General features: G+C 65.3%; 3 protein-coding genes across 18 annotated transcripts in view; 1 reads left to right on the top strand and 2 right to left on the bottom strand.

Annotated features, from left to right (window-relative positions):
- Positions 1-254: 254 nt before the first annotated feature.
- Positions 255-11,751, bottom strand: ZFYVE21 (zinc finger FYVE-type containing 21). Of its 3 annotated transcripts, XM_059183276.1 has the most exons (8): positions 11,563-11,751; positions 4,665-4,715; positions 4,184-4,352; positions 3,847-3,922; positions 3,673-3,764; positions 3,089-3,142; positions 991-1,133; positions 255-825 (listed from the first exon to the last, which is right to left on the bottom strand). In XM_059183276.1, exons 1-8 carry the CDS (start codon positions 11,698-11,700, stop codon positions 790-792), a joined length of 759 nt encoding a protein of 252 aa, XP_059039259.1. In that variant the 5' UTR covers positions 11,701-11,751; the 3' UTR covers positions 255-789. The 3 variants fall into 3 exon arrangements, with proteins under 3 accessions (XP_059039259.1, XP_059039261.1, XP_059039260.1); XM_059183278.1 differs by lacking the exon at positions 3,089-3,142; XM_059183277.1 differs by lacking the exon at positions 4,665-4,715.
- Positions 10,707-26,858, top strand: XRCC3 (X-ray repair cross complementing 3). 7 transcript variants are annotated; one of them, XM_059183272.1, is made up of 10 exons: positions 11,685-12,063; positions 13,072-13,143; positions 13,863-13,977; positions 14,202-14,642; positions 16,594-16,731; positions 17,094-17,306; positions 21,263-21,417; positions 23,546-23,758; positions 23,898-23,944; positions 24,041-26,858. In XM_059183272.1, the coding sequence occupies exons 4-10, from the start codon at positions 14,588-14,590 to the stop codon at positions 24,267-24,269; spliced, it is 1,050 nt and encodes a 349-aa protein (XP_059039255.1). In that variant the 5' UTR covers positions 11,685-12,063; positions 13,072-13,143; positions 13,863-13,977; positions 14,202-14,587; the 3' UTR covers positions 24,270-26,858. The 7 variants fall into 7 exon arrangements, with proteins under 7 accessions (XP_059039257.1, XP_059039255.1, XP_059039256.1 ...); XM_059183274.1 differs by lacking the exons at positions 11,685-12,063; positions 13,072-13,143 and adding an exon at positions 10,707-10,952; XM_059183273.1 differs by lacking the exon at positions 13,072-13,143.
- The window catches only part of KLC1 (kinesin light chain 1), a 53,025-nt gene continuing 48,473 nt past the window's right edge, over positions 22,329-26,880 (bottom strand). For all 8 annotated transcript variants that reach the window (XM_059183253.1, XM_059183262.1, XM_059183248.1 and 5 more), the window contains 2 exons: positions 22,955-23,027; positions 22,329-22,760 (listed from right to left, as the gene is read on the bottom strand). In XM_059183253.1, coding sequence (XP_059039236.1) covers positions 22,758-22,760; positions 22,955-23,027 — 76 coding nt within the window. In that variant the 3' untranslated portion in view covers positions 22,329-22,757. The remainder of the gene's footprint in view (positions 22,761-22,954; positions 23,028-26,880) is intronic.

Below are 26,880 nucleotides of genomic sequence, written 5' to 3'. Positions count from 1 at the left end.
ATGAGTCCTGTGTGTAATTTAACCGTAGAGCCGCTGCTGTAGCCAGGCCCCCTCAAGCACGGACTGTGTGCCGGGCTGCCACCCCCCTACTGGGACCCCCACCTCGCCGCGAGCCCCCCACCGCGGCCGCCCTGTAACGACGCCCAATAAAGCCTGTCTCTCCCCGGCGGCTACGAGTCTTGTGTTCGGGAGCCCGATGGGGCGGCAGCGGGAAAGCGCGGGGGCTTTGGGACATGGTGAAGCGAGACCCGATCTGTATTTTCAAAATAGGTTTTAATCATAAGCTTTATATACAAATTGTTGTACAATTACTTTAATAAAGTGAAATGGTAAGTGAAAAGTAGAAAAAGCAAAGCTGGTTCTTCCCGCTCCGTGAGTATCAAAGGTTTGCTCGTAGCCCCAGGTTAGTGATGCAGGAAGCGAGCGGTCTATGATCGGGCTCGGGCCACCTAGAAAGCAGCGTGTGTCCTCGTGCTGCCAGGGACCACTGAGGGACCAGAACCTTCTAGTAAACCCGGGCACCCATAAAAACATGGTTTAAGGTATGCTAAAAATAGTTTGGCAGTAGTGTGACTCAACCTCTCCCACCTCCAGTTAAGTATGGACAAGGTGACAAACTCTAAAGCGTGAGGCCATTCAGCGCATCAGTAAACTGTGAACCTGCACCGGCTAAGCAAGCGCCCGTTTCCCCGACACTCGGGCTGCGCTTCCCAGCCCGTGGCGGGTGAGTTGCCTGCGCGTGTGGAGAGCAGGCTCTGCGGTTCCACGCTGACGGGCCGTGCTGCGTGGTTACTGGTCCCGTGACTCGTAGAGGAGCTTGGTGGCCTAAAACGGGACCAGAGAAGAAGCGTGCTTGGGCCTGGGCCTGGTTGGAGCGGGCGTGGGCACCCCCTCCCCGGCTGGCAGGGCCGCCTCGGGGAAAGGTGGGCCCAGGCTCAAAGCAGAACAGTCCAGCCCCCCGCGCGCCCCTGCCTGCCTCGGCCCGAGTACCTTGTGCATGGCCACCAGCCACGCTGTCGACTGCCTGCGGCTGGTGCTGGCGTCCTCCCCAGCCGTCAGCTTCAGCTGGGTCGTGCCCTCCGCCCCTGGTGCTGTGTACTGCAGGGACATGCCTGTGGCCCGTGCGTTGCCTCCTGAAAAGGGGAGACAAAGTAAGAATGCCCACGGGGAACCCCAGCCACCCAGGATTCCAGCTGGCCTCGCGTGCCTGCCTCCCACCCCTCACGCTGGCACCGGCGGCCCCTGGTGGATGACCCTAGATTCACAGGATGGGGAAGAAATCTCCCAGACTGGCCCTCCAGGGCCCGGGATACATCATACCACGTCACTGAGCCCAGTGAAACACAACTGCGACAGCCAGTCCCACGTGGGGACTCCTGCTGGTGGGAAGCCCCCACAACTGGCTGGCCCCGTGCGCGTACGAGTCCCGCGCGGCCGCGGCACACGGGCCATCAGCAAGGCCCAGAGGAGTGCCAACACCCCCCTCGTGCGTGACCGCCTGCAAAGATGCCACGGCTGGGAGCGGCCCCCTCCAGGCCAGGCCAGCAGCTCAAGGACCCATCACTCATGAACAGGCCGGCACGCTCAGTCACGACCAGAGAAGCCCGCGCACACCAAGCCTCAAGGCGAAGTCTACCTACGGCTTTTCTACTTTGCGATGCAGGATGAGAACTCCGTTCTGAGCAGGAGTCCGGCCCATGGAAGATTTCTTCCGTCAGACACGGATCCCGGGGTAGACCTGAGCGCCTGCCTCCAGGTCTGGGGACGGCACTGGACAGCTGAGGGGGCCTGGCCACCAGACAATGGCAACGGTCAAGCACTGTCCTGGCCACCTCAGCGAACCTCTCATGAGCCCCGTTCCGTCTGTGCGTGTCGCCAGGCCGGTCCCCGACCGGGCCCCTATGGGAGTGCCCACTTCTGTGGGGGGGAGGGGGGCACCAACCATGGCTCTGGCTGCCACCTGCTTTTGCAAGTGAGCTTCCCGTGGTGCACGGCCCCAGCTGCTTCCCGCCGCCTCTGGCTGCTCCTGCCCTTTGTGAGAATCCGCGGAGGTGGCAAAGCCAAGAACGGCGACTGCCCGCAGCTCCTCGGACTGCCGCCCACTGGGAAGTGTGACCCCCCGCCACCCACCCCCAGGGAAGACAGGGTTCTCGGCTTTGAAAAAACTGCTGGCAGGAAGCCTGCTTTCTCCTCTCTTTCTGCCTACTTGTGATCTCTCTCTGTCAAATAAATAAAGTCTTAAAAAAAAAAAAAAAAACAGCAGAGCAGGGCTCACTGCACCCCCAAAACTGCCAGAAGGCCCAGGGCCCTGGCAAGGAAGACGAGGCTTCCGCAGGCCACTAGGGGGCGGCCTTCTCCCTGGCCTGGGCGGGGCTCTGGCCAGGGACGTTCCTGAGCCCGGGCTCCCTAGCAGGAGGCAGGCAGAGGGGCACCTGGGCTGCCCACCCCGCCCAGCTTCTCCACGCCCCGCCCTATGTACCTGGGTGTCTGCAGCTCCCACCTGCCCCAGGTAGCCGGGGTGGTGCTGGCGTCACACCCTGTGCGTGGGGCAGAGGCAGGGAGCACTGCCCACTCGGGGGCTCGCACAGAGGCACAGAGCAGGCCGAGAAGGCACAGGAACATCCAGGAGGGAGGCCGCCCCCAGCGCCCCGCTGCCCCGGACTTGGTCAGCTTGGGGATGCACGGCTGGGAAATACTGGGGAAAGCTGCGCCCTTGGGATTGTCAAACGGAGCAGACGAACTACATTCCTGCCACTGGGATACTTTCGTTCACGCGGCGCACACCCTCGTCTTGGGCCCAACCCCTCTCAAGTCAACTGACAGCAGCGGCTGCCTTCGGCTCACGTCGTGATCCGGGGTCCTGGGATCGAGCCCCACATCGGGCTCCTTGCTGGGCAGGGGGCCTGCTTCCTCCTCTCCCTCTGCCCCTCCCCCCACCCACATGCTCTCGCTCGCTCACTCTCTCTCCAACGAGATCTTATTTCGGAAGACGGCGCGTATACACGCACGTGTCACCGCGTGCACATATAAGAGCCCGGGGCGCGATCTCGGGGCTGCGGGGGAGAGCTGCGCGCAGCGTGAGGCTGACCTTCGGAGACGGGCTGGCTCCCCAGGAGGCTGGTGTAAGCGTGAGAGTCTTTTTCTACGCCAAGTAGGTAGGCAGGCAGGAGAGAGAACGAGCGCCCATCAGAAAACAGCGAGAGGGAGTCAGTGGCGCGGGCGCTCCGCACGCTGCACGGCCGGACGCGGACTCTCCCGCGGAAAGCCGCTACCGAAGTGCAGAGCGAGATGGAAAGATCCAGAGGGGCCGAAAGGCTCTGGAAGCTCCCCAAGGAAACGTAAGGGGATCTCACTTCACAGACACCTGACAGGAGCAGAAGTCCCGGTTCCCAACGAGCCGCCGCTCAGGCCTTCTGAGCACGAGGGGGACGCCAGCGGCGCCGGGAGCCTCAGCCCCGGCGCGAGGCCAACACAACGGGGCGCGTCCGAGCAGAGTCTCCTTCGTTCTCGGACACGGGCAGCCCCGTTTACCCGGCGGGTTCCTGAAGACACTAAACACAAGCCCAGGAGGACACCGGGCGGGCGTCCCCGGGATCCGCAGCCAGGCCGAGGAGGAGACCCAAGACCTGGACCCGCACGCCGCACCGCCCTCCCCGCCCGCGCGGCGCTCACCTCCGGCCTGGAAGCCTTCCGTGAGGACCTGCACGGCCGAGATGCGCGCGATTTCAATCTCGTGGCGGCTGTCCCCTTCCAGAAGCAAGTACCTAGGGAGCAGAGCGGCCAAAGCACGTCACCTGGGGTCACAGCGACAGCGCGGTCCCTGCCGAGTGGCGCCCTGCCTCTTACCTCTGGTTGCCGGACAGACGGCACACCATCGTCTCTGGTTTCTCGGCATCTCCCAGGGTCACGAGGAAGGTGGCTCCTGGGGGCGGAGGGACGAACGTGAGAGCGCGGCGGCTCCTCCCACACCTCGTCCTCCTGGCCCGGCGCGCGCCCCCAGGAAGACCACAGCTGGGGCTGTGCCCGAGAGGAGCAGGGGCGCTGCGGTCGGATGAGGCTCTGTGCACCCCCAAAGCTCTGAGGAACTGTCGTCCTCTCCCGGGGGCTGCATCCCCCAGGCCAGGCCCCGGCTGCGCTGGCAGGGGGCAGGGGCGGCGGGAGGAGGCCCGCAGGCCCGGCTTACCGCTCAGGAGCACCTTGAGCTGCTTGTCGTAGAACTCGGCCTCCTTGTGGGACACGAGGGCGCACTCGGCGCACTGCCGCACGGGGTCCACGAAGCACATGCGTCGCAGCGGCACCTTCTGGCCGCAGCACTTGTCGCAGAAGCACTTCCCACACCGGCGACAGTGGTGCTGCGGACAGGGCGGCGGTGAGGAGGCGGAGGGCCGCCCCCGCACCAAGCGATGAGGTCGCCCTGAGGGCCGCTGTGTCCCACTTGCCCACCCACTGGGGCACCCCACCTCCACGGAAGGGACACCCCTCGGAGGGCAAGACCCGCGTGTGTGGCCGCACCAGGCACGGTCACACGGGTGTGCCAGCTGCGCTCGGCCCCGGCCGAGTCACAGTCCGCCCTCCTCAGGCGGACACGCGGCCCCCCCACCCCCCCCACCCCCGGCAGTGGCGCCATCCGGCCTGGGCCCCCCCCCCCAGTGGCCTCAGCTCACCTTTCTGGTGAGAAAGTCAAACTTGGCGTCGCACTGCATACACCTCGGGCACTGGAGGGAAGACGACCGCGTGTGAGGCCGCAGCTCCGAGCGGCGCGGACAGTGCCCCTCCCGCCCCTCCCAGCCCAGCGTGACGGAGACAGGGCGATAGGCTCGGCCACCAGCTCAGGAGCCCCACAGGCCGGGTGCCACCCCCCCAGTCGCAGGCCGTGGGGGCGCATGGGGGGACACCGAGGGCATGAGTGAGGTCTGAGCCCGAGCAGCTCCGGGCAGGGAATGGCTCAGATGGCATCTCGGGGACCCTGGAGCGCGCTGGAGCCGGGGCAGTGGTCAGAACCCAAAGGGCCCCACTGGGGCCGTCCTGGTGCTGGAAGCAAGGATCGTGTCACAGGACCACGAGACCGCACGGCCGGGAGCAGCCGCTGCGGCTACGTTAGGGGCAGGCCCGGCCGGCAGCGGCCCGCACGCAGCCACACGTGTGCGCGGAAGAGGCCGCACGGGACGGGAGACGGTGCGGGCTGGAGGGGGTTCGCCGCGGCCACGGCCAGGCCTGCAGATGCTCCCGGACGCTCCTCGGAGGCAGGCACCAGAGGGAGCGACAGCAGCCAGGCTGGGGCTCAGGGCAACGGGCGCCCCAGAAGGGCAGAGACCAGGGCGCTGGGCACGGAGGGGAGGCCTCCCCCCACCCTGCACTCCCGGGACAGGAGGCCCTGCAGGGGCACCGAGGACAGGGGACGAGCTTAGGCCTCTCCGTTAACACACACGAACACGGAGCTGGTTCCGGTTTTGCCAGAGGCACCGAAGGGCAGTCAGGGCGCGGAGGAAGCTCGGCTCCCCACAGTGGGAAAGCCGGTCCCGCACCCCCCGAGGAGCTTCAGCCCCGCAGGGCGGTGACAGGGCAACAGTCCCCACCCCCCACCCCCCAGGCAGGGGGGAGGGCTTCCCAGCGGGACCAGCTCGGGGACAGCCAGTGCTGCCCAGCTGGGCCTTCCCTCGTCCCCACCGACCGTCTTCACTCTGCTCAGACGCCCTCAGCCACAGGGGCAGCCGGGCCACTCGCCAGCCCGCACCACCCCCAGGCTCAACACGCCCCCCCACCTGCTCTGCGAGTCCTTCTGGGCTCCGGCCTCCCCCAAGCCGGGCAAACAGCTCCGGGGAGATTCCAGTCCTGCCAATCTGTGTTGCTCCGGAGTCCGGTGGCGCCGGCTTCGTGCAGCCGCTCCGGGAGGGGCCTGGGCCCTTGTGCTTCCCAGACGCGACCCTGCAGCCACAGCCCCGCACCAGGAGTGGCGTCTGAGCCTTTTGAGATCCCATGACTCACATTCTCTCGCTTCCTCTTCGCCCTTACGCTGCCTTCCGGACTGGGACACAGGTCTTGGTCCACCTTGACCTTCCGGAGTCCCCTGTGGCTTTGAGTGGGAGCCGGCTGCTCACCGCACCGTGGCCGCGTCTGCCCATCCCCGGCACTGCCTCTCCCTTCTGTGAGTTCTGGAAGGCTACCTGCGGCGGGGCGCGAGCTCTACGTGCCCCCCCAGTGCCAGCCACAGAATCCACGGAGAAAGCCTCCTGCCAGGCCCGAGGCCAGGGCGCCCCGGGAAGCCTATGCCGCCCTCCCCCTCCCCACTGCCTCCGTGGCACGCTTCATGCTTCCGAGTAAGGCTGGAGCGTAAGGCTGGGGTGTTCGGCAAGTTGAAGGGCCAACTTCTGAACTAAATCACATCGAGAATTTAAAACGTGCTCCTTAACAATGTAAGTGACACAGAAGTTCACCAAACAAGCAACGAGGAGATTGAGAAAACTGGTCCTTAAACAAGGTAGTTTGCTGACCACGTAACAGAAAAGACACTTTGAAAACGATCAGCAGAATAATTTAATCTAAAGAAAATGAAATCAAGAAAGCAACAGGCAAAGAGACCAAAGTAAATATACGGTCAAACGCCAGATGCCCCGTCTGAGAAACTGTCCCCAGAGCAAGCAACACGACAGGCACCAGCCCAGCCCCGCAGCAGTGACACCGAACTAGACCAGGCGAATCCACGGCCCGGGGCCCTGGAAACCACGTGCGGCTCACCCCCCTCCACAGGCCCCGGCCCGCGTGGTCCCCACCAGGGGGGGCTGAGGCTCCGACACGTGGGATCTCCAGGGCAGGCCCCCCATGAGGGACTAAGGGAGGGTCATGCACACGGTGCACACATGCCCACAGCCCCCTGTGCTGCCTGAGCCCTTGCATGGGCCGCCCACCGTGACCCCCGCTCCCGGGGACAGCCCGGGGAACAGGAGACTCCAGCCTGGCCTCCTGGGGCCCCGCGCTCAGCCCAAGGGCCTCTCACCCAGCGGACTGGATGGAGAAAGCGGGTGGCAGGGGGTGGCCTCTGGAGGGGCGCTGCGCACCGCGGAGGCGGGGCGGCTGGGGCCGGAGTTCCCAGCCCAGCACCTGCTCTGGGGCCTCGGACTCCTGGCAGGTTGGGTGGCCCCGTGGCGGACGCAGGAGCCAAGAGCAGCCCGGGCCCTGGAACAGGTGCGTCTCGGGAACCCCAGGGTCCCGCTACCGCGGTCTGCCCCGCTGCCCGACCCTCACGGGAGGAGCCCCCAGAGGTGCGAGGGGCCACTCCAGAAGCAGTCCCAGCACACAGGTGACAGAGGGGGTCCCCTCCACGTCAGAGTAGAAAATACGGGGCTAGAGCCTCTGAAGGATGTCAACAAAGGCGACTGCACAAGAAGAGCCTGAAGGGGCCAGCCCCCCTCCCCAGGGCCCCGGGGGACGGCCGCGCCACACCCCATGACCCCCACAACCCGCCGCCAGGACCAGACCCTCCGACCCTCACACTGCAACCGTGTCTCAGGTTCCTCAGAAGCAAACAGATCCTGAAAATAAAATTTAGAATACTCGTATTGAAAGATAATCCTGTCTAGGGGCGCCTGGCCGGCTCAGCAGGAAGAGCGGAGACTCTGATCTTGGAGTCACGAGTTTGGGCCTCACGCTGGGTGTAGACATTGCTTAAAAAGAAAATGTTTAATTAAAAAAAAATAATAGGGGCGCCTGGGTGGCTCAGTGGGTTAAGCCTCTTCGGCAGAGGCTCAGGTCATGATCTCAGGGTCCTGGGATCGAGTCCCGCATCGGGCTCTCTGCTCAGCAGGGAGCCTGCTTCCTCCTCCCTCTCTCTCTGCCTGCCTCTCTGCCTACTTGTGATCTCTGTCAAATAAACAAATAAAATCTTTAAAATAATAATAATAATAATAATCCCTTCTAAAGAGCAAAAGCGTAACTCCTAAAATATAAATTGGCCCATTTAAAGACTTAACTGCTTAACTAACAAGGGACCGGCAAACAGTTAAATCCCCGCCCAAAGGGGTGGGGAACACACGAGGTCACAGGAACGAGATGACGGGGCCAAAGAGGCCAAACAGCAGGTGTCACAGGAGATGAGCGCACCCCTGGGGGACAGAGCCCATCTGTGAGCCCCACCCGGACCCCCACTGCCATTGGTTCCTGCAAGACAGGCAGAGCTACCGACAGCAGCGCACCCCGAAGCACCAGCCGCAGCCCTCGCTCAGGGGCCCTGCACTGTGGCATTTCCGTCAGCACCTGCCAATGGCAGAGAGGTCCTGGGGGGTCTAGGGGCACCCCCTGGGTCCCGGAGAGCAAGTGTCAACACCCTCCCCACCTTGACTGCTGGGTAAGTTTCCACAGAGAGGCTCCTGCCGTGTAACTTGGATGACCCGGTTGCCCCCGATCACCCGTGACAAGGCTGGACACGGACCCCAAATTCACCGCATTCTGCCCCGTTCTTGACCGGCTGACCTGTCGGGGCTCATCGATCAGAGCAGACGCGTTCACCTCACTCGGTCTGTCCTTCAGGCCCGTAGACGACCCGCCCTGAGCTGGAGACAGGCTGACCCGGGGTGACGCTTCCCCTGATGTCGGGTCACACTACCCGCATCTCCACGTGGGCCTCCGCCCATCTGGGGTCCCTCCCACCCGGCCTGAGACACTGATGGACCCCGAGGTCTCCCTGCCGCAGCCGCGGCTCCTTCCCGGGCCGCCAGCAGCCCCATCCAGCACCACCTCTCCTAGCTCGGGGTTGTCTGACGCCCGCGTGCTCCCGTGTCTACAGAGAACCCCCGCGTCAGAACGAGAACACAGAGCCGCCATCGTCACTGGTTATCGGGGCTGAAGACTGGGCGGGGGGAGTGGGGGGGCCAGGAGGCAGGGGTCTTAAGAGTGAAACTCAGCATCTCCGTCTGCTGGTGACAATCCCTCCGGCCGCGTGCCACAGAGCCCACCGCAAGCCCATCTCCACCACCGTTCACGCGAGTCCGAGGCCGCTGCCAGGCCCCCCGCGAACCTGCCAGCCCCCGCCAGCGGGGTTCAGCGACGGTTATTTCGCAGGAGCCCCCGGGGGAAGCGGAGGGCTACAGACCATCTCTCTGTGCGTGCTCGGCATACACCCCCCCCCCAAATCTTTAGCACTTTTAAAGGATGTCCCCACGGCCCAAGCTAACCACCTGGCACGGGCTCAGGCAGCTACAAAGTACAAGAGATGTGGACTGGACTGGCCTCAGCGTGACCCAGTGGAAAACAGAGCCACGAGGACACTTGGGGGGCCGCCCACTGACACGTCAATGCTGACTGAAGCGGAGGGTCTGCGGGACACCGGGACACCTTCCAGCCGCGTCTGTCCTAACTCCCCACCCCCAGCCCCACCCACCACAGATAAACAAACCGGTTTCTCACCGCAGGCACCGCAAGCTGTGCCCCCCTGCACACAAAGGGGGTCCAGAAGCGCAGCGGGCAGTGCGCAGCGGGGGGGCGTCCCTTCCACAGTGCCAGGCCCCGGACTGGTGGCCGAGCAGGAGCAGCCACACCCCTTCCCAAGGCTTCCGGAGGCTCCTAGCCCACACTGCGTGCCCCATGCCAACTTTCTTTTCCTCCAGAACACTCTCTGCTAAACACTCGGGACTCTTGGACCATGCCCCAGGAGGCTGCAAACTCTACTTCCTGAAACTCAGACAACCCCCACCCCCACCCCCACCCCCACCCTGCACCCGCGGGGAAGGCCTCCAGGGCCTGGCCTGACTCTTCCAGGGACAAAGGAGAGGCAGGGGGCGCTCTGGAGCGACGCCCACCACCCTTTCAGCTCCGGAACCAACCTCCTGCTCAAGGAGAGACACCTCCCCGGATCCGAGTGTTCCCACCCAGTGCACCCGCCAGAAGACCCCCCTGTCACTTTGTGGTCAGCAGTGGCCAAGAGGCAGGAAAACACAGGCGGTGTCTCTGGGAAATGGCACACTGCGGGAGAGAGCCTGGGGGACAGCAGTCACCCCACCGCTAACCAGTGTGGCCGCCCACAGTGCTTCTGTCCAGATGGCTCTCACTGCCGGCCACCAGGTCCCTGAGCGATGGCGGGGGGGGGGGGGGGGGGCTATTGGTGCTGTTGGAATTCACGGGGGGTTGGTCAGGGACAGAATGTCTCCTGTAGCCACACACTCCCTCACCTCCGTGACACATGGGCGACCACCCGGTGATCTGGCCGCAGGTGATGTGTGCACAGGTGCAGAGTCTGGCCTCCGGCAGGTCACGACCACCCCTCCCCCACTGCAGAAGCGAGCAATTCCCCCGTCTGCAGGTTGGGTCACCTGCCTGTCCCCACCTCCAGCCATGCTACTTCGACTTCCCGGAGCGCGGTAACTTTCGCACTCCCGAATGAGCGGAGACAGGACACTTCATCCTGCCGCAGCCCTAACCAGGCAGGCCCTGCGAGCAAAGGTACATGCTGTTCCGAGGAGGAGCAGGGAGGGTACGAGAGAAAAGAACGCGCCCACACAGGGCAACAAGGGGCGGAGGCCCGGGAGGCCCAAGGCAGGGCCGCTGACCTCCAGGCTGGCCCTCCTCCCTGCGGCCTGACCTCCAGGCTGGCCCTCCTCCCTGCGGCCCTGCACCGGGCCCCTCCCCAGCTCCGGCGGCTTGCCCTCCTCCCACACCAGACAGCTGGTTGACTCCTGCGCGGACAGCCTGCGGCGGACAGCGACTCTGGGGGCTGGGGGCTGACCAGGCGCAGGGGTCACTCTGCGCACTCCCAACAATCAGGGGCTGCCAGCTTTCCTCCGGGGCCTGTGATTGACCGGACGCACGGACGTCTGTCCCCCGGCCCCGGGAACCAACAGCGGCCGGCTTGGGGACACCGAGCGGCCTCGCGAAGGTGCCGCACCCACCCGGCCAACGGGGACAGCTCAGCGCCGCCCCCGGCCTCGCCCTCCCGCCACAGCTGCTCCCGCCTCTCCACGCAGGTGCGGTCCCCTAGCCGGGACGCCCCCTCCGCGTCACCCGAGCCTCCTGCTCAAACGCCGCGCTCCGCTCGCACCGCGCAAGGGCCCCCGCAGGGCGCGCAGGGGCCTGGCCGCCGTCCCCCACCCCCCGGCGGAGCGCGGGCCCCGCTCAGCGGCTCAACCAACAAGCGGAAGCCCCGCGGGACCTCGCGGGTGGGCAGAGCCCGGAGCGGGCGGGACCGGCTGCCCGTGCCCGGCGCCCTCCGCGCGGGGGGTGGGGGCGCGCGAGCCTGGGCGCCCCGAGAGGGAACCAGGCGGAGGGCGCAGTGCCCAAGGCCCCGGCAGGGCTGGAGCGCGGGGGGCCGAGGGCAGCCGTGGGGGGGCCCGGAGGCCAGCAGGAGCCAGAGCGGCGGTGCGGGCTGCAGGGACGCGGACGCGGGTCCCGGCGCGCGGGCGCGGGTGCGGGGGCCCTCGGGCTCGGAAGGGGGCGCGGGCGCGGTGCGGGGGGTCCCGGGCGCGGTGCGGGGGATCCCGGGCGAGGGTGCGGGGGGTCCCGGGCGAGCGGAGCGCGGGTGCGGGGGGTCCCGGGCGCGGGCGCGGGGCGGGAAGCCGGCGGACGGCGGCGACCTACCTCCTTGTCCGGGACCCACTGCGGCTCCTCCAGGCCGAAGGGGCTGCCGAAGGCGCGGTGCTCGGGTACCATGCGCAGGCCGCTGGGGGAGCGCACCAGCTTCTTGGCGTCGCGGCGCGCGGCCACCTCGGAGGACATGACGCCGCCACCGCTCTCGCCAGCCGCCCGGACCCCCGCCCCGCCAGGAGCCCCGCCCTGCCCGCGTGGAGGACAAGGGCCGCGTCCAATCGCCACGCCCGGCCCGGAGCGCGGGCCAATCGGAGCCCGGGATCCGCCCCACAGCGCGGTCTCCAGCCCTGCGGTCGGCCACCAATCGGCAGGGAGGACGCGGCCAAGCACGCACCGCCCCCTGGGACGATTGAGACTTTGGATTGGTCCGTTAGTCTGTGACGTAGCGCCGCTTCCTCTCTGATTGGCAATTCCGGTGCGGGATGCCCGGCTCGTATTGGAAAGGGAGGTTGCGAGGGGCGGGGCGGCACGAGGCGGCGAGCGCGGCGCGGGGTGAGCGGGCGGCGGGCCCCGGGGCGCGGTGCGGGGCGGGCGCGCGGCGAGCGGGGCCCCGGGCGGGGTCGCGGGTCGTCCACGCCGGCGAAGCTCGCGAGCGGGGCTGCGGGGCCCGCGGCGGGGCGCGGGGGGGCGCGCGGGGCGGGGCGCGGGGCGGCCCTGGAGCAGGTTCGGGGCCCGCGGCCGCGCCTTCCTGCAGGCTCCGGCGGCGCTGGACACCCGAGTCGCGGCCCGAGTGCGGCGGGGCCGCTCCGAGCTCCGAGCTCGCCGAGCGGCGCGTGGGACCCGCTGCCCCTGAGTGCCCGGAAGCGGGAGGGAGGGAGCCCGGGGACCGGCCTCCCCGCAGGGCTCCCCGCGGTCGCGGACCCTAACGTTCATGCGACCGCGGCTCGCCGGGCCAGCCCTGTGCCCTCAGCCGGCGGCCGTGGTGCCCCCCGACCCCAGAAGCAGTAACCGCAGTGCGCGCGAAGCCGCCGTCGGGGGAGCACAGGGCCCGGACACGGCTCGGCCCCTGCCCCTCGGGGAGGCGGGCGTCGGGCCCCCCCGCCCCCCAGCCCCGTGGTCCGCTGCTGGCCGGCGCCCCCCATCGCGAGGCTGAGGCGCTGTGCGCCCCGGGCTTGTCTCCCTGCCCCTCCCAGCCTGGATCCCAGCCTCGCGGCTCTCCAGGCGCGGCCCGGGCGGCCTCAGCTAGAGCCTTCCCGCCGGCCGTCCCAGCTCACACCGGATGCCCACCCCGCCTGCCGCTGCGGGTCACTCCTGGGCTTCCCCGGCTTTGGGGGAGGACACACACTTTCTCCAGAATTTGGAACAACAGGCTGGGTGTTTGGTCCGGGTGTTCTGCTGACCCGGAGGTGGTTCTGGGTGGTGCCTCCCTGGGTCTCCCCTTCCCCCAGGCCTCGGGACTCCTGAAGCTCGTCTCCCTGCCCACCGGGAGGGCGCCCGCAGCTCCTCTGACAACGTACTGCTGCTTCTGCAGCCGGGACTCTTGCTTGTTTCTGTCCTTAGAAATCCAACGTCACACCTTCCCCACACTCGGGCGCCTCTTGGAGCTGGTCGCAGTCCCCATCGCCTCTCCCTGTGGGTAACCGGCCCCGGGGCCCTGGGTTCAGGCACCTCTTTCCGTCGGAGGCTCAACCATCCTTCTCCAGTTTGCGGTCCTGGCGGCCACGGGGGGTGGGGGGGGGCTCTGCGGGGTCCTCCCCAGTGTCCGCCATGTTAATTTCAGCCCTGGCCTGGAGCGCTGCCGCAGGCCGGGGTGGGCCCCCGAGCGGGGAGCGCCTTCCTGCGGCCACGGTCATGATCACAGGGTGAGGTCACACCTGGGCGTCAGGCTCCGTGGCCATCCCTGACCGTTTCATCAGTTGTGGGTGCCAGACCTGTTTCCCTGGGTGGCCTGCACATGGGACAGTGTGAGTGACGTGGTTCTTGGAGCTCTAAAATCAACGTGGTGATGCCTATGTCCGTCACACCCTAAGCACTGCCAGGGCCAGTGACCTTCCCCTCGGCGGAGGCCTTGCTAGTAGACGTCGACACTGGGTTCAGCCTGCATGGCTGCGGGCCTTGGCCTTCCTGCACGCCCTGCTGCACTCTCAGCCTCACTGCTCTGGGGTCCCGGGCTGAGTGGGGCCGCCCGCAGGGGAGGGGGCGGGCTTCTGCCCTGCGGCATTTAGGGCTTGGGCCAGGGGACGGGCGGGACAGTTTCCACTGTCCTCTGCCGAAACGGCTTGGTGGTTGTGGAGCTTCCGACTTGCAAGCATCCTACAAGATTCAACATTCACTTTCCCGGTTCTTTCCAGATCCTCCATGGAGACACACTTGGGGGAGATGAACCTGGAGAACGCAGAAGACACTTCACTCCCGCAAGCGTAGCGCGCGTGATCTCCACCTGCCTGCGCCCTCCTCTGCGAAGAGGTGGGTCCAGGCGGGGTGCTCGCCTGGACACCGGGTCCCCCGGCCGGGCCTCGGGGCGGGAGCACGTGCTCATTTCACCCGTCTGCAGGGGCTGGAGCAGGCCTGCTGGGGATGGTGTGGCTCAGGTGACCTGGGGGCACGTCTTCAAACACATCCATCCATCACACAATTCCATCTGTGTGTTGGAATTCACGGTTATTTTATTTTATTTACTTATTTGACAGAGATCACAAGTAGGCAGAGCAGCAGGTGGAGAGAGAGGGGGAAGCAGGCTCCCCGCCGAGCAGAGATCCCGACGCGGGGCTCGATCCCAGGACCCTGAGATCACAACCTGAGCGGAGGGCAGAGGCCTTAACCCACTGGGCCCCCAGGCACCCCTGGAATTCCTGGTTTCTAAGTTACCAAGTGGTTGCTCGAACAAACGCTTTGCCTTGGACTTCCCTCGGTGGTTCTCCTACGACAGTGACGGGGAGCCCGCCTCACGGAGGACCGCGCACCCAGGCCACCCTCACTCCACTGTGCTCGGTTTCCGGGCACTTTGCGGTGACAGCGAGCGCATTGGAATTCGTGTCCCTGGGAAGTTACACAACTTTGTGGTCAAGCTCTTGAGATGGATTTGGATCAACTGGACCTGAACCCCAGAATCATCGCCGCGGTCAAGAAAGGTGCGTCCCCGATGTTTGCATGGAGCAGCGGAATGAGACGCGAGCAGGGCCGCATGCACAGGGCACATGAAAGAAGTCCTCGGGGTGCCTGTCCACGTCCCCTTCCCCGAGACAGCCGGTCCTCATCAGTCACAGATGCTGGAGCGCGCTGCGGGGTTTTAGGTGTGTGTGTGTGTGTGTGTTTCACTGAGGGCCTTTTTTAAAGTTAATTTTATTTTCATCAAAGGAAATACATGTTTATTGTCTAAAAAGTGAGAGGGAACTCGGCACACCACTTACGAGTCTGTTACAGATTTCTTCTGTGTTTGCGTCCGGGTTTCTTTCTTTCTTTTTTTTTTAAAGATTTATTTATTTATTTATCAGAGAGAGAGAAGGGGCAGAGAGCGAGCACAGGCAGAGGCAGAGGGAGAAGCAGGCTCCCTGCGGAGCAAGGAGCCCGATGTGGGACTCCATCCCAGGACGCTGGGATCATGACCTGAGCCGCAGGCAGCCGCTTAACCCACTGAGCCACCCAGGCGTCCCTGCGTCCGGGTTTCTAGACGTGTGTCTGTCGCTGTGCTCAGTCAGTCAGGGCCAGGATTACTCACGGGGCGTGTGTCCCGTTGACAACTGGCTTGCTGTGACCCTGCTTCTTCCACTCCTCCCCTCACAGCTGGTACAGTTTGGGCCATGAGGGTTGTGACGGGGGTCGGAGCAGCTGCTGCTGGGAGGCTCGGACGGTTTCCTTTCTTGCGCCGTCTTTGTGATTTGCCCCCAGAGGTGTTAGTTGCCTGCTTTTCTCCAGTGCTGTTTTGGAGTTTGTCTTTCTGACTTTTCCCTCATTGTCCGGTGTGTCCATCACGTACCCGCCCTCGTCGTTGAAGGCTCCAAGGGCTGGACAGCTCAGCCGTTCTGCTGGTCTCCCGGCGCACCCACCCGGCTACCCTGCACGAGCTGGGGTCCTGGGATCTCTTCCAGCTCTGCCGGCCCCTGCGGTGCTCGCCGGGGAAGCCGCAGCATCGGGGTGCTTGTTGGTCGTGTGACACAGATGCCTAAGGACACGTGGGGGCTGGCGCAGCGCGTGGCGGTGCCCTACACGGGCGCGGTCCCCGGTCCTGTTTCTTCATCCTTGGCTCTTGGTTTTTTCAGAGCCCGTGTGTGGTTTGGCTCTGTTTTCCCTCACGCAGTCCATGCGTCTGTCTGAACTGCAGTGTCGGTGCGTGCTTACCTGCGGTACTTCCTGATGGTGCGGGGTTGGGCCTGCCGTACGCGGAGCTGTCTTTGCTGCTGCTTTTTGTGGTCGCTTCCCATTTTTGGCTTCTTCAATTGGGTAGATTTTCAGCGTACTTTTTTCTACTAGTGTGAAGTATTGTATTTATCCAAGCTCAAAAGCCGTTTAGCCGCTCTCCTGCCCAAACACCAGACCATTCGGACACCCTCCCTCCGCAACGCTCCGCACCCAGCTGTCGCCGCCGGCGTTGTAAGCCTCGCGGCTTCTTTGCGGTTTGTCCCGCCGGCCGGTGGGCTGGCACCAGGGTTGCGTGTTTGGAACCTGCTGCGGCTCTCCTTCCCGCCCCCCTTCCCTCCGCACGGTCCTCCCCCTGCCCTGGGATCATCCTCTGGCCTTGCCTCACCTGCGGGCCCGCCTGGCCACAGAAGCCCCCTTTCTTGAGAGATGTTTCCGGGACGGGGAACTGGGTGACAGCCACTGCGCTGGGCCCTGGGGAGAGGCCCCTCATCTCTGGCGCCTGCTTCTCCTGCTGTGGCGTGGGACCCCCCCCCGCCAGGTCCCCTCCGTCTTCTTTGTTGTCATCACACTTTCCCCAGGGGCTCCCAGAGCCTCGGGGAGTGGATCAACGGACCTGCCTGTCAGGTGCGCGGATTTGGAGGACCGTGGAGTCCTGAAACTTGCTGTGTTGCCTTGTGTGACTGTAGTCTGAGCCCATCCTGTAATTTATTTGTGTAACTTCAGCCAAACTGAAGTCGGCAAAGGAGGTTTTGCATTATTCCGGACCAGACTTGCAGAGACTGACCAGCCTGTCCAGCCTCGACGTGCAGCAGCTGCTGAGAACGGCCTCCTCACGCCTGCGCGGCCGCGGCGTCTCCACAGGTGGGCGCGGAGTGTCTGCTCTGCCCTGGTGCCTGGGGAGGACTGACTGCCGGGCCGGGTCACGGCGTCAGGGTGGGGACCTGTCAGGTGGACGGGGGAGCCTTGGGCACCCTCGCTTCGGAGAGTCAGCTCTGGGGCCAGAAGAGATGGGACCCGGCGCAGGGGTGCGAGAAGCAGGGCGGAGTGGGCAGTCAGGGCCCAGAGCCTACCGGTGCCACAGGACACTGCCGCTAGAAGCTTCCTGGCCAGGACCACCTCCTCCCTGCTCGCGGCACCCTGCCCCCACCCCCGATGTGACTGAGGTCACCTGTCTTTCCACCCCGTGGTGCCTGACGACCCCTGCGGCCCCCCTGCATTCCCAGCGCTGCATCTGTACCAGCAGACCCAGAGCTGCCCTGCACAGTCCCAGCGCCTGAGCCTGGGCTGCCCCGTGCTCGACGGGCTTCTCCGCGGCGGCCTGCCCTCGGACGGCCTCACCGAGCTGGCCGGCCCCAGCTCCGCCGGGAAGACCCAGCTGGCCCTGCAGCTCTGCCTGACCGTGCAGTTCCCGCGGCGGCACGGGGGCCTGGAGTCCGGTGAGTGGCTGCCCCTCGCCGCCGAGGCGGGGGATGGAATTTGGGGGGGGCCCTGCCCAGTCGCTCTTGGGGAGGCCACACTGCACTCCGCGGAACCTGTGCCCGACGTGCCTCCGGGGTCTTCCCAATTTCTGCCTTCCTCTTCACGCCTGCTGTCAGTTCTGCCCTCCTGCACCCGCCAGGAGAGTGGGGGCCCCAGGGCCACGGGCGCGGCAGCCTGTCCGCTCTGCGAGTGGCCGCTCACCTGTTCCTGCTCGCTGGTGGCCCGCAGGGCTGACTCCAGCTGGGCCCCGTCCCCTCGCAGGCTGCGGGCCTGGCCCGAGGCTTCCTGGGCCCTCGCTCCCACGCTCGTACACACGCACTCACACACACATGCACACCAGCAGGCTTCACACATGCGCTCGTACACACGCTCGTACACACACGCACGCCACCAGCCTGCCGGCCAGCTGGGCACAGAGGCGGAGACCCGGCAAGCGGTGTTTCACTCCAGCACTCCCGGGGCACGTGTGCGGGCTGCAGCCCCAGGGGAGTGGGGCGGGACTGGGCCCCTCACGCTGCTCGCGGCACGGTGACGTGCACAAGCGAAGCGGCAGGGGGACATTTTCAGTCTGCTGCGCAGGTCTCCCAAGCACTCAGATCTACACTGTTTTTACCAAGCGTGAGGTCACCAGGGTGCATGCGACATGGCCGCCTCGCCGCCCGACACTCCAGGGTCCCTCCCAGCCACACCACCATGCTCACCCTGCTGCCACGTGGTGGGTTGGGGACGCGGCTGGGGCCAGACCTCTGGCGCTGGGAACACACGCGGGGAACACGCGCCGGTCCACGTGGCTGCGGGCGCCCCCACGGGGCACTGCCGCTCGGTCTGCAGTCTCTCTCATGGCCCGTTAGCACCGTGAGCTGTGCGGGGCAGGGTCCCCTGGCCACGGGCAGGGCCCTCTGACCGTGTGTAGCGGCTGCTCCCACCAGAGCCGGGTGTTTGTGTGTCACTCTTGTCCTTCCGTCTCTGGGCGAGGGCGCAGCCCAAGAGGGCCTAAGGGGCAGGCGCCTGGCGCCAGTGCTGGGTAGATGCACTTGGCCTCAGAAGTGGGTCGTCCGTTTACCCCACAAAAGCGCTGCGGTGATTCCAGACTTGTGTCTGCTCAGAAACGAGCTGGGAGCCCCCCCAATCCCGGGCGCAGTGGGGGGCTGTGCCCCAGACAGGCTGAGGGTGGAAGGCAGGGCTGGCCACGCAGTCGGGACCCCAGAGCCCTCCCAGCCTGGTCTCCTTCACTCCGCGACGGTCTGCGCCATTCTGCCCCGGCGGGGTCCCTGCAGACCCATGCTCTCCCAGACGGGTCACGCGAGCAGTTACCGTTGGCGTCTGTGTCCAGGCTGGGTCCGAATCTGGTGCAGGCCGGGTTGGGGGTGTGGCAAGGGCACTGCGAGGGCGGGTCCCCAGACCTGCACCCGTCCTGGCGCCGGAGCCCCGAAGATGTCCCACAGCGGAGCCTGTGCCCCGTTCCGAGACATGACAGGCCCCGCATGGCCCCTCAGTGGCCTGTACGCTTGCTCCAAGCCCGGCCTGAGGCGGCCCTGCTGCTGGAGAAGCCCGCCTAGTCCACTGCTGGTCTGGGGGGGGTGGTGGCGGGGATGTCTCACTCCGTCGCCACCATGCCACCCAGGGACTCTCAGTGACAGCTGTGTCACATCACATGGGCTGCCCTGGGGTTTAGAGGGCACAGAGCCCCCCACGTCTGCCAGACAAGCCGGCGCGCCACAAACCAAGAGCTGGAGGACGTGAGGCTGTGGGGAGCTGCGCTGCTGGGTGGCTGAGGCGGCTCTGGGGACGTCCGTCAGATGCCGGGCCGTGGGCCGCCCACACGGGTGTCTCAGAGAGGCATGTCCCCCGAGGCAGCCCCGAGGTTACCAACATTAAAGGTTGGGTCCAAGATGCCCATTTTCCTGACAAAATAACTCCTTTAACCCAGTGAGATCTGAAAGCCCTAATCTTGTAAAGGATGGCTTAGGTCCTGCAGACTTTTGAATCCTGCACTTACGGAGCCCCCTCCCCCAGCCCGCCACCTTGTGCTGCGGCCACCCCAGAGAAGCCGCCGTGGCCTGTCGCAGGTGAGGTCGGCATGGCGAGGCCCCGTGCCTTTCCCAGCCACACGCCCAGGCGGGTGAAGGGGCTTCGGGGCTGCACACAGACTTGGTTCTGCTCAGAACCTCCCTCCGGCCTGTTCCCCGTGGACGGGCCAGCGTGCTCGCTCCCAGCGGCTGCGGGACAGGCAGGGTCGGGGCTCGGCCGCGTCTCCAGGCAGCGTTTCCGCTGAAGTACCGTCGGGACCGTGCCCAGAGAGGTTAAGGAGAGGCTGACGGTCAGGCGCTCGCTCCGGACAGACTGGTTCTCATCCCGCCGCGCATCCGTCCGCAGGCCTGAGATTCTGCCGAAACACGGTTACGTCAGAGTTAAAAGTCAGGCACACGTGGGGCGTGTATGTGCTGTGGGTCCTCCGGCTCGGCCGGGTCCCCTGCCCGGGTCTGCAGGGACCGACGCAGGTGAGGGCCACAAAGGTCCGCTGCGGTCCTGGGGGGCGCGGCCAACACTCCACCCACCGGACACAGCCATTTCGTGTTTTAAAAGTGGAGACGAGGTTCCCATACCATAAAATTAAACGTACAAGGCGGGGCCATTTAGTGAATGCGCAAAGCCATGCTTCCGTCACGACTGCCTGATTCTAGACCATTTCACAGGCCTCCCCCTGCCCACTGGCAGCCCCAGCTCTGCTTCCCGCTCCCAGGGACTCGCCGGTTCAGGACGTCTCGCAGACGTGGACTCCTGCGTCGTGGCCTCCCCGGGCTCCCTTCGCCCGGAGCGACGTGTGTACGGTTCTGTCGGAACGTGTCACTCGCCATGTGCCCGGGCTTCTGTGGCCACCGCTGCTCTGAGCACGGGCGTCCGCGGCTCTCGGGAGCACACGCGTGCTCAGGACCGCGCGGTCTGTGCCCCATGCGAGTGCCGTGTCCGAGCAGGTGAGGGGCTGCCGGACGGGCGCCAGCCCCCTCACGCGCTGTCCTCGCCGACGCGGGACGTGAGCAGGCGGTGGCGTCCCCCGGTGGATCTGATTGGCATTTCCAGTGACCGGGACGTCCGGCCTGTGCCCGTAGGCCTGCCGGCCCTCCGCACGGCTCCGGGGGAGAAAGGTCTGCTCAGGTCCTTGCCCGGTTTCGACTCGGGGCGGGCTTTGTGGTGAGCGTGAGAACTCTGCGCCTTGCGGCCGCCCGGCTCCTCCCGGGCGCGGGATGTATGGCGCCGTCCTCTCCGGGTGCGTCGTCCCTTTGCTTCCGTGACGGGGCCGCGCTGCTCAGGCCCGGTTTCTGCCTTTGCTCCCCGGCGCTGTTGGGTCACATCCGAGAAGCCGGGGTTGCGAAGGCTTCCCTGTGTCGTCTTCGGAGACCGGGGCGCGTCGGCAGCCCCCACGCAGGCCGAGAGGAGGGTCTGACCCCGTCCTCCGACGGCAGTGACCCGGCTGTCCCAGCGCCACTTGTGGGAGAGACTGTTCTGTCGTTGAACTGCCGGGGACCTTGGTTGAAAATCCGTTCCCACCAACGCTCGGGCTGACTCCGGACGGCCCCCGTTCTTTCTCATTGTGGTCTCGGGGTGCGCTCCCTGTGCGGGGATCCAGGCCCGGGCCGGGCTGATGCCTCCGGTTGTCTGGGCTGTTGGGAGCATGGGGCCTGCGGTTTGCCGACCAGCTTTTCTGGTCACACACAGGCAGGCTTGTCACCGTATGGCCCAGGATGGCGGGAGAAGCCCCGACTGGGGCCTCAGAGCGAGCACCCCCTTGCGTGCAGGGAGGCATTGCCGAAAGGCCCCACTCGCTTCCGCTCGAGATGGGCTGGGGGCCCTGGGGGTGCATCTTGTCGACAGGGGGCAGGTGACCGAGAGGAGGGGCCCTTTGCCTCCCCAGGGGCCGTGTACATCTGCACAGAGGACGTCTTCCCCGACCCGCGTCTGCAGCAGCTCATTGCTCAGCAGCGGCGCCTGCGGACGGACGTCCCGGGAGACGTGGTCGACAGGATGAAATTTGGCGACCAGATCTTCATCGAGCATGTGGCCGACGTGGTGAGTGTCTCTCTGGCCCCAAGTTCCGAGGGGAAGTCAGTCCAGTGGGAGAGCCACACTCGAGAGCCACCCCATGGAGCCGTCAGCAGAGAGGCCCCTGCCACGGGCCACACGTGTAAGTCCACGTGGTCGGGTACCCAAAATTCAGGTCAGACTGGGCTGACCTGAAGGATTCGTCCCCCACCCACAGGCAGTGGGGGAGGCAGCCCATGAGCGACGACGCCCAGCACGCCACCTCCAGACCCTGGCCCGCACCCCTGGCCACGGTGCTCCTTCCCCTTGAAAAGGCCGCAGCTGCAGTGGACCCCCTCCCACCGCCTTCTGCTCTCCGGCCACCCCGCGACACCCACGGCCAGCCGTCCCAGCCAGAGCAGTCTGTGTTGGGTTTTACTTCTCCCTCTGACCGAGCGGACAGCCCCCTGTCAGGACACGGGAGCCCCCCAATCTGGCCAGGACCTAGCAGGCCCCCAGCCCCAACAAGCCCCTCGGATGGCTGACTGCCCCCTGGCCACAGCACAGGTGTGGGGGGCAGATCTGGAAGCATCCCCAAGAGACACAGCCCTGCCTGTGGACAGATAAGAGTGCGGGAGCCTCTGGGAGAGGGCCGAGGGCCAGGAGCTCAGGGCAGGTCCAGCAGGCAGGGAGAGCTGCTTCGGGGCCTGGCCAGCTTCCACGTGGCCCTCTAGCTGGTGGAGAGCGGGCCAGGAGTGGGAAGGCTCGTGAGGAAAGGCAGGAAGACCGAACCCGCACACCAAGAAAGAGTAAGGCGGCCTCTGCATGCGGCCGCCCCACGTAGCCCGGCTTCCAGAGCGCAGCGCTGCCCCGGACGTCCACACGACTGGAGGGAACCCCCAGATCCCAGTGGGCCTTCCCCCCATTTAAGGATTGTTATAAAAATTGCAAAGAAAGGATAAGGCATATAAACTTTTAATTTTTAAAAAATTTACAATAAAGGATATCACACATAGCTTGGGGAAGTAACACAGGTCGCTGTGGCCCACGGGGCCCACAGCTGCAGCCTCCTCCACGGGGGGTCAGGACACGGCTGGCCTGCGGGTCTCCCCAGAACCGCGGCCCAGGAGGGAGGCCATGCCCCCCCGGTCATCCTGTAGGGGCCGAGCGTGGCCATGGCTTTGCAAGCGACGTGCACCCCGCTGAGCAGCGCGGTTATTAGTAGGACCGCGTGCGCCAGGGCACGGGGACCCAGAAGACGAGGTTAGTGCTGCAGGCTCCCAGCTCCAGGGCCCTCCAGCCTCGGTGGCTGTCCTCTGGCCGTCACAGGGCTGGCTCTGGCTGCACACAAGCAGCAGGGTCCTGGGTCTCCCAGGCCGGATGTGGCTTCACTGCGAGAGGAGACCGCAATCAGGGCCACCAAGACCCATGGTGGCCTGAGTGTGGTTCCGGAAACAGCTCAGAGCAAAAGGCTCCCACCGTCTTGCCCTGTGTCGCCTGGCGGGGGGCTGGTGGTGCTGGTAGGCCCTCCTTTGCTATGCGGGACAGGCTGGGGCACCCGTGGGGACAGGAAGGGGGGACTCACATTACCGCTGGCGTCCTCGAGACCACTGCTGCTGCTGTCATTTTCCACAAAAAGAGGCTCTACTGGGGACGCCCTAGAGACAGAAGCAGAGAACGGGGTTTCACTCGGGGGTGGACTGCCAGTGTGTGGTCACCTGGCACCTGGCCCCGAGTCCAAGCCAGCGGGGCAGGTGGCCCCAAAGGGACAGGCCTGAGGCCCCGGAGGATGGGCAGGGCTGGCGGGGGCCTTCTGCACCTGCCCCCCTGCTTGGGCACAGCCCAGGGGTCTTCCCAGTTGAGGCAGCCCCACCCCACTGTCTCCCTGCTCCCTCCACTGGGCAGGGGGCAGGGCTGCCCGTACACCTGCCTGACAGCAGTAGGACCCCAGGACCGTGGCGGTCACGAGTCCACCTTCCGCTGAGGCTCCAGCCAGGGTCAGTGCCTGGCATGGGGCCATGGGAGAAGGGCAAGTCACGGTGATGGCCCCAGGGGCTGTCGACCCCATGGGGGCTTGAGAAGTGGAAGGGGACGGACATGAGGGGCCCCTTGGCGCAGGGCAGAAGGGGAGACATGGGTGGCAAAGGCGGTGACACCATCTACCGTCGGCTTGCAGGACGCCCTGCTGGAGTGTGTGAGGAAGAAGGTGCCTGTGCTGCTGTCTCGGGGGATGGCCCGTTTGGTGGTCATCGACTCCGTGGCAGCCCCGTTCCGCTGTGAGTTTGACAGCGCGGCCTCGGTCCCCAGGGCTAGGCATCTGCAGGCGCTGGGCGGGGCCCTGCGCTGGCTAAGCTGCACCTTCCGGAGCCCGGTGCTCTGCATCAACCAGGTGGGTGCCCTCACCGCACCCCAGACTGCACACGGACGGCCTCAGCCCGTCGTTTAGGGGTGATGCCGGGGGGGGGGGGGGGGGGGGGCGGCGGGCAGCGGGGTCTTTGCAGCCGTTGACCCCGGTCTGCGTGTTCCAGGTGACAGAAGCCACAGAGGAGCAGGGCGCGGCCCCCGGGCCACAGAGGTGAGCAGAGAGGCGCAGGAGGGCAGTGCCGAGGAGCGGGAGAGGACTGGGTCCCCCACGGTTCTGTGAGTAACGACTGGGCCTGTCCCATCTCAGCCCCTGGGACGAGCGCGTCTCCCCGGCTCTCGGAATGACCTGGTCCCACCAGCTCCTGATGCGGCTGATGGCAAGCCGGCATCGGCCGGAGGAGGGGGGCGGCGCCGCGCCGGGCCGCCCGGACCGTACCCTGAGGGTGATCTTCGCCCCCCACCTGCCCCCCTCATCCTGCTCCTACACAGTCAACGCAGAGGGAGTGCGAGGGACTCCGGGGACCGAGTCCTGCTGACACGGCGCCCATGGAGTGCGTGGCCAGATCAGTGGCGGGTGCTGGCCAAGCCCTCCCTGCTTTGCAGGCACAAGGGCCTGACGGGAACTCGGCACACCCGTTGCTGGGTCACCGGGTCTGGGTGGGCGACCCCCACCACGGCAGGGAGGCAGTGCACACGGAGGAGCCACCGGCGAGGCCCCCCCACGGTGGGCCCTGGACCCCTTCGCCACAGCTCGCTCTCCACCAGGCTCTGGCCTAGGTAGTAAGACCTCCCCACCGCCCCTGGGGTGGTCTTGGGGTCACTGAGGCACAGAACAGTCAAGTGACTTGGCCATCATCCGCCTGGGCTAGTGCGGGAAGACAGGCGCGTGCCTGACCCATTACTGGAGGTGGAGGCAGAAGTCCCTGGAACTGGGCAGACTCTGTTTGGACATTTTCTAGAGCAGAAACATTCATTTGTATTTTCTATCCCATTTTTTTAAAATAGTCTGTGGCCCTCAAAAGGTCAGGAATGACTGGTGTAAATAGGAGAAAGGCCTTTTAGGGTTGCAGTTTTATAAAAGAGCCTTTGTACAAGTGCAGGAACTTCATAACAGGAAATAAACCATTTTATTTTTGTAATTAAATAGAAACAATCCCAAATCATTTTCTAAGCAAATCACACAAACAGAAAACTACGATCGAAGACTGTAGGTACACGTGCCAGACGGGCCTCCCCCTGGGGGCGCACACCACACGCGCTCGTCAGTACTGGGGCCCCTGCCCACCCATCCCAGAGGGACGCCCCGGCAGCAGCGCGTCTCTCCGCGACACAGACGGGCCGGGCCCTGCACCGTCCCCTCCGTCCCAGGCTCTCCTCAAGCTCATCGCACAGGCCTCGCAGACCTGGGGTCCCTCCATAAACGTGGAACAGTGCACGTCCTTCTGCCTGCCCCAGGCACACGCAGGATGCCGGTACGCACTGACGAGCCTCCCTCGGCTGACCGGAAGCTCCCCCTTGGTCGCTGCTTCACCGCACTCGAGTTTTCGGGAGTCTGAGGACTACACGGTGCGGTGGTCAGGAGGAAGGGCAGACGGAGACATCTCAGAACCCAGCCTCATCTACGCAACGTGCCTCCAGAAACACCTATAAAGTTACAGTGATGGACGCATATTCTGGAAACCGTAAAGGATGGTATTGGTAGGTCACCACAAACGCTGAATTTCTCTTACATGATATTCTAGCAGCTTTCGGAACAAACAAATGACAGGAATTTTTTAATAACAGGAAATAACAGACTCCCTACGATGTTGTAGACACGACAGGAGCGCCACAAGCTGCCAGGGCGGCTGCCGTGGGGAAGTCGGGAAGGTCAGGAGACCCAGGCCTCCCACCGCCTCCCCAGCTCTGACATGCCGGGGAGGGGCCCTGCAGACGGTGGCCGGCTCCTGTCTGTCCTCTGGCCAGGGGCCCGAACTGCACAGGAAGCACGTAGAGTGGGTGCTGGCTGGCACTCTAAGGGTCCCCTCACTGGGAAAGGAACATGTTGTGGAAGAGAGACAGCCACCCCCACTGCTGCTCTCTTCAAGAATGTTCGAATCCACGAAGTAGGGATGCCCAGGCTCATTCTGTTTTGGTACAAGTTCAGAAAGCAGACGACAACCCCAGAGACATGGAAGTTTCGATGACGTGTGTTTTGGGAGGCCGGCTGGCTTCTCTCACCCTGGCTACGTTTCCTCACAGCCCCACAAGGCAATGTCGGCCCTCAGAGAACCAAGGGCCGAGGGCTCCCAGGCGGGGAGGGTTCAACAAAGGCCCCCCTGCTGCGAGCAGGACATTAAATCCTGTTCTCGGCCCCATGTTCTCCAGACACATGTGTTGCTAAGGGAAACAGGTTAAGCTTCCAATGCACCAGATCAGTTTCATGGCCTGAGAAGAGCCCTTCGGACAGAGGGGACAGGACAGCTCCCAGGGCCCTCCCCACTGATCACATCATGCCCCAGCAGCCCCTGAGCCTCGAAGGGACACGAGGACACGGCACTGCTGTTCTCTTGGCTTGAGCATCTCACAACCCATCCCTCGTGCAAACCAACCCTGGAGAGCACTCCCGGCCCACCAGAAGCTGCAACACCGGAGAGTCGGGCGCTGTGGAAAGGGGGCGGCCGTGGAAGCCCCCCAGCCAGACCCATGGGCACCTGTAGGCAGAACAGAGCACCGATCTCTGGGCAGGAACAGGCACACGGCCACACCATACTGACGAGCAAGGCCACGTGCTCCTGTGGTCTTAAATGATGGGACCCTCTGCAAGTTCCCAGCCCGCAGCCCCCAAGGGACACGTGTAGTACCGGGGGACCCCCAGGAAGACCCCTCACACGTACCCAGGCAGAGTGCGATTCAGGAGGAGGTGGTGCCTGGGGACAGGCAAAAGCACGTGTCCTGGCAGTAACCCCACATAACATTAAAGTCACAAGCTGCAGCTTGTCACCGGGAAGCACCACGTCTCCCAGACCCCCTCCCCTGCAGGCTGCATCTCCCCACTCCCGCCCGTCCCCCTGCTCACCGCTGCTGCCCTCTGGAGTCACAAACCCTGTCATCTGCTCAGAATGTTCTGAACCTACGAGGCAGCCTCACGCCGCCCTGGGCAGCGTG

This window comes from Mustela lutreola, chromosome 7, assembly GCF_030435805.1.
Source record: "Mustela lutreola isolate mMusLut2 chromosome 7, mMusLut2.pri, whole genome shotgun sequence".
NCBI classification, from domain to species: Eukaryota; Metazoa; Chordata; class Mammalia; order Carnivora; family Mustelidae; genus Mustela; species Mustela lutreola.
This window is presented reverse-complemented; position numbering and strand designations above follow the sequence as displayed.

Bases quoted from the DNA above. Each gene is read 5' to 3' on its own strand.
- ZFYVE21 (XM_059183276.1), bottom strand. From the start codon at position 11,700: ATGTCCTCCGAGGTGGCCGCGCGCCGCGACGCCAAGAAGCTGGTGCGC. The intron at 3,923-4,183 runs GTAAGCCGGGCC...CTCCGCCCCCAG, and splicing joins GCTCAAGGTGCTCCTGAGCG to GAGCCACCTTCCTCGTGACC. The intron at 826-990 runs GTACTCGGGCCG...GTCCCGTTTTAG, and splicing joins GGCTGGTGGCCATGCACAAG to GCCACCAAGCTCCTCTACGA.
- XRCC3 (XM_059183274.1), top strand. From the start codon at position 14,588: ATGGATTTGGATCAACTGGACCTGAACCCCAGAATCATCGCCGCGGTC. The intron at 17,307-21,262 runs GTGAGTGGCTGC...TTGCCTCCCCAG, and splicing joins GCACGGGGGCCTGGAGTCCG to GGGCCGTGTACATCTGCACA. The intron at 23,945-24,040 runs GTGAGCAGAGAG...GTCCCATCTCAG, and splicing joins GCGGCCCCCGGGCCACAGAG to CCCCTGGGACGAGCGCGTCT.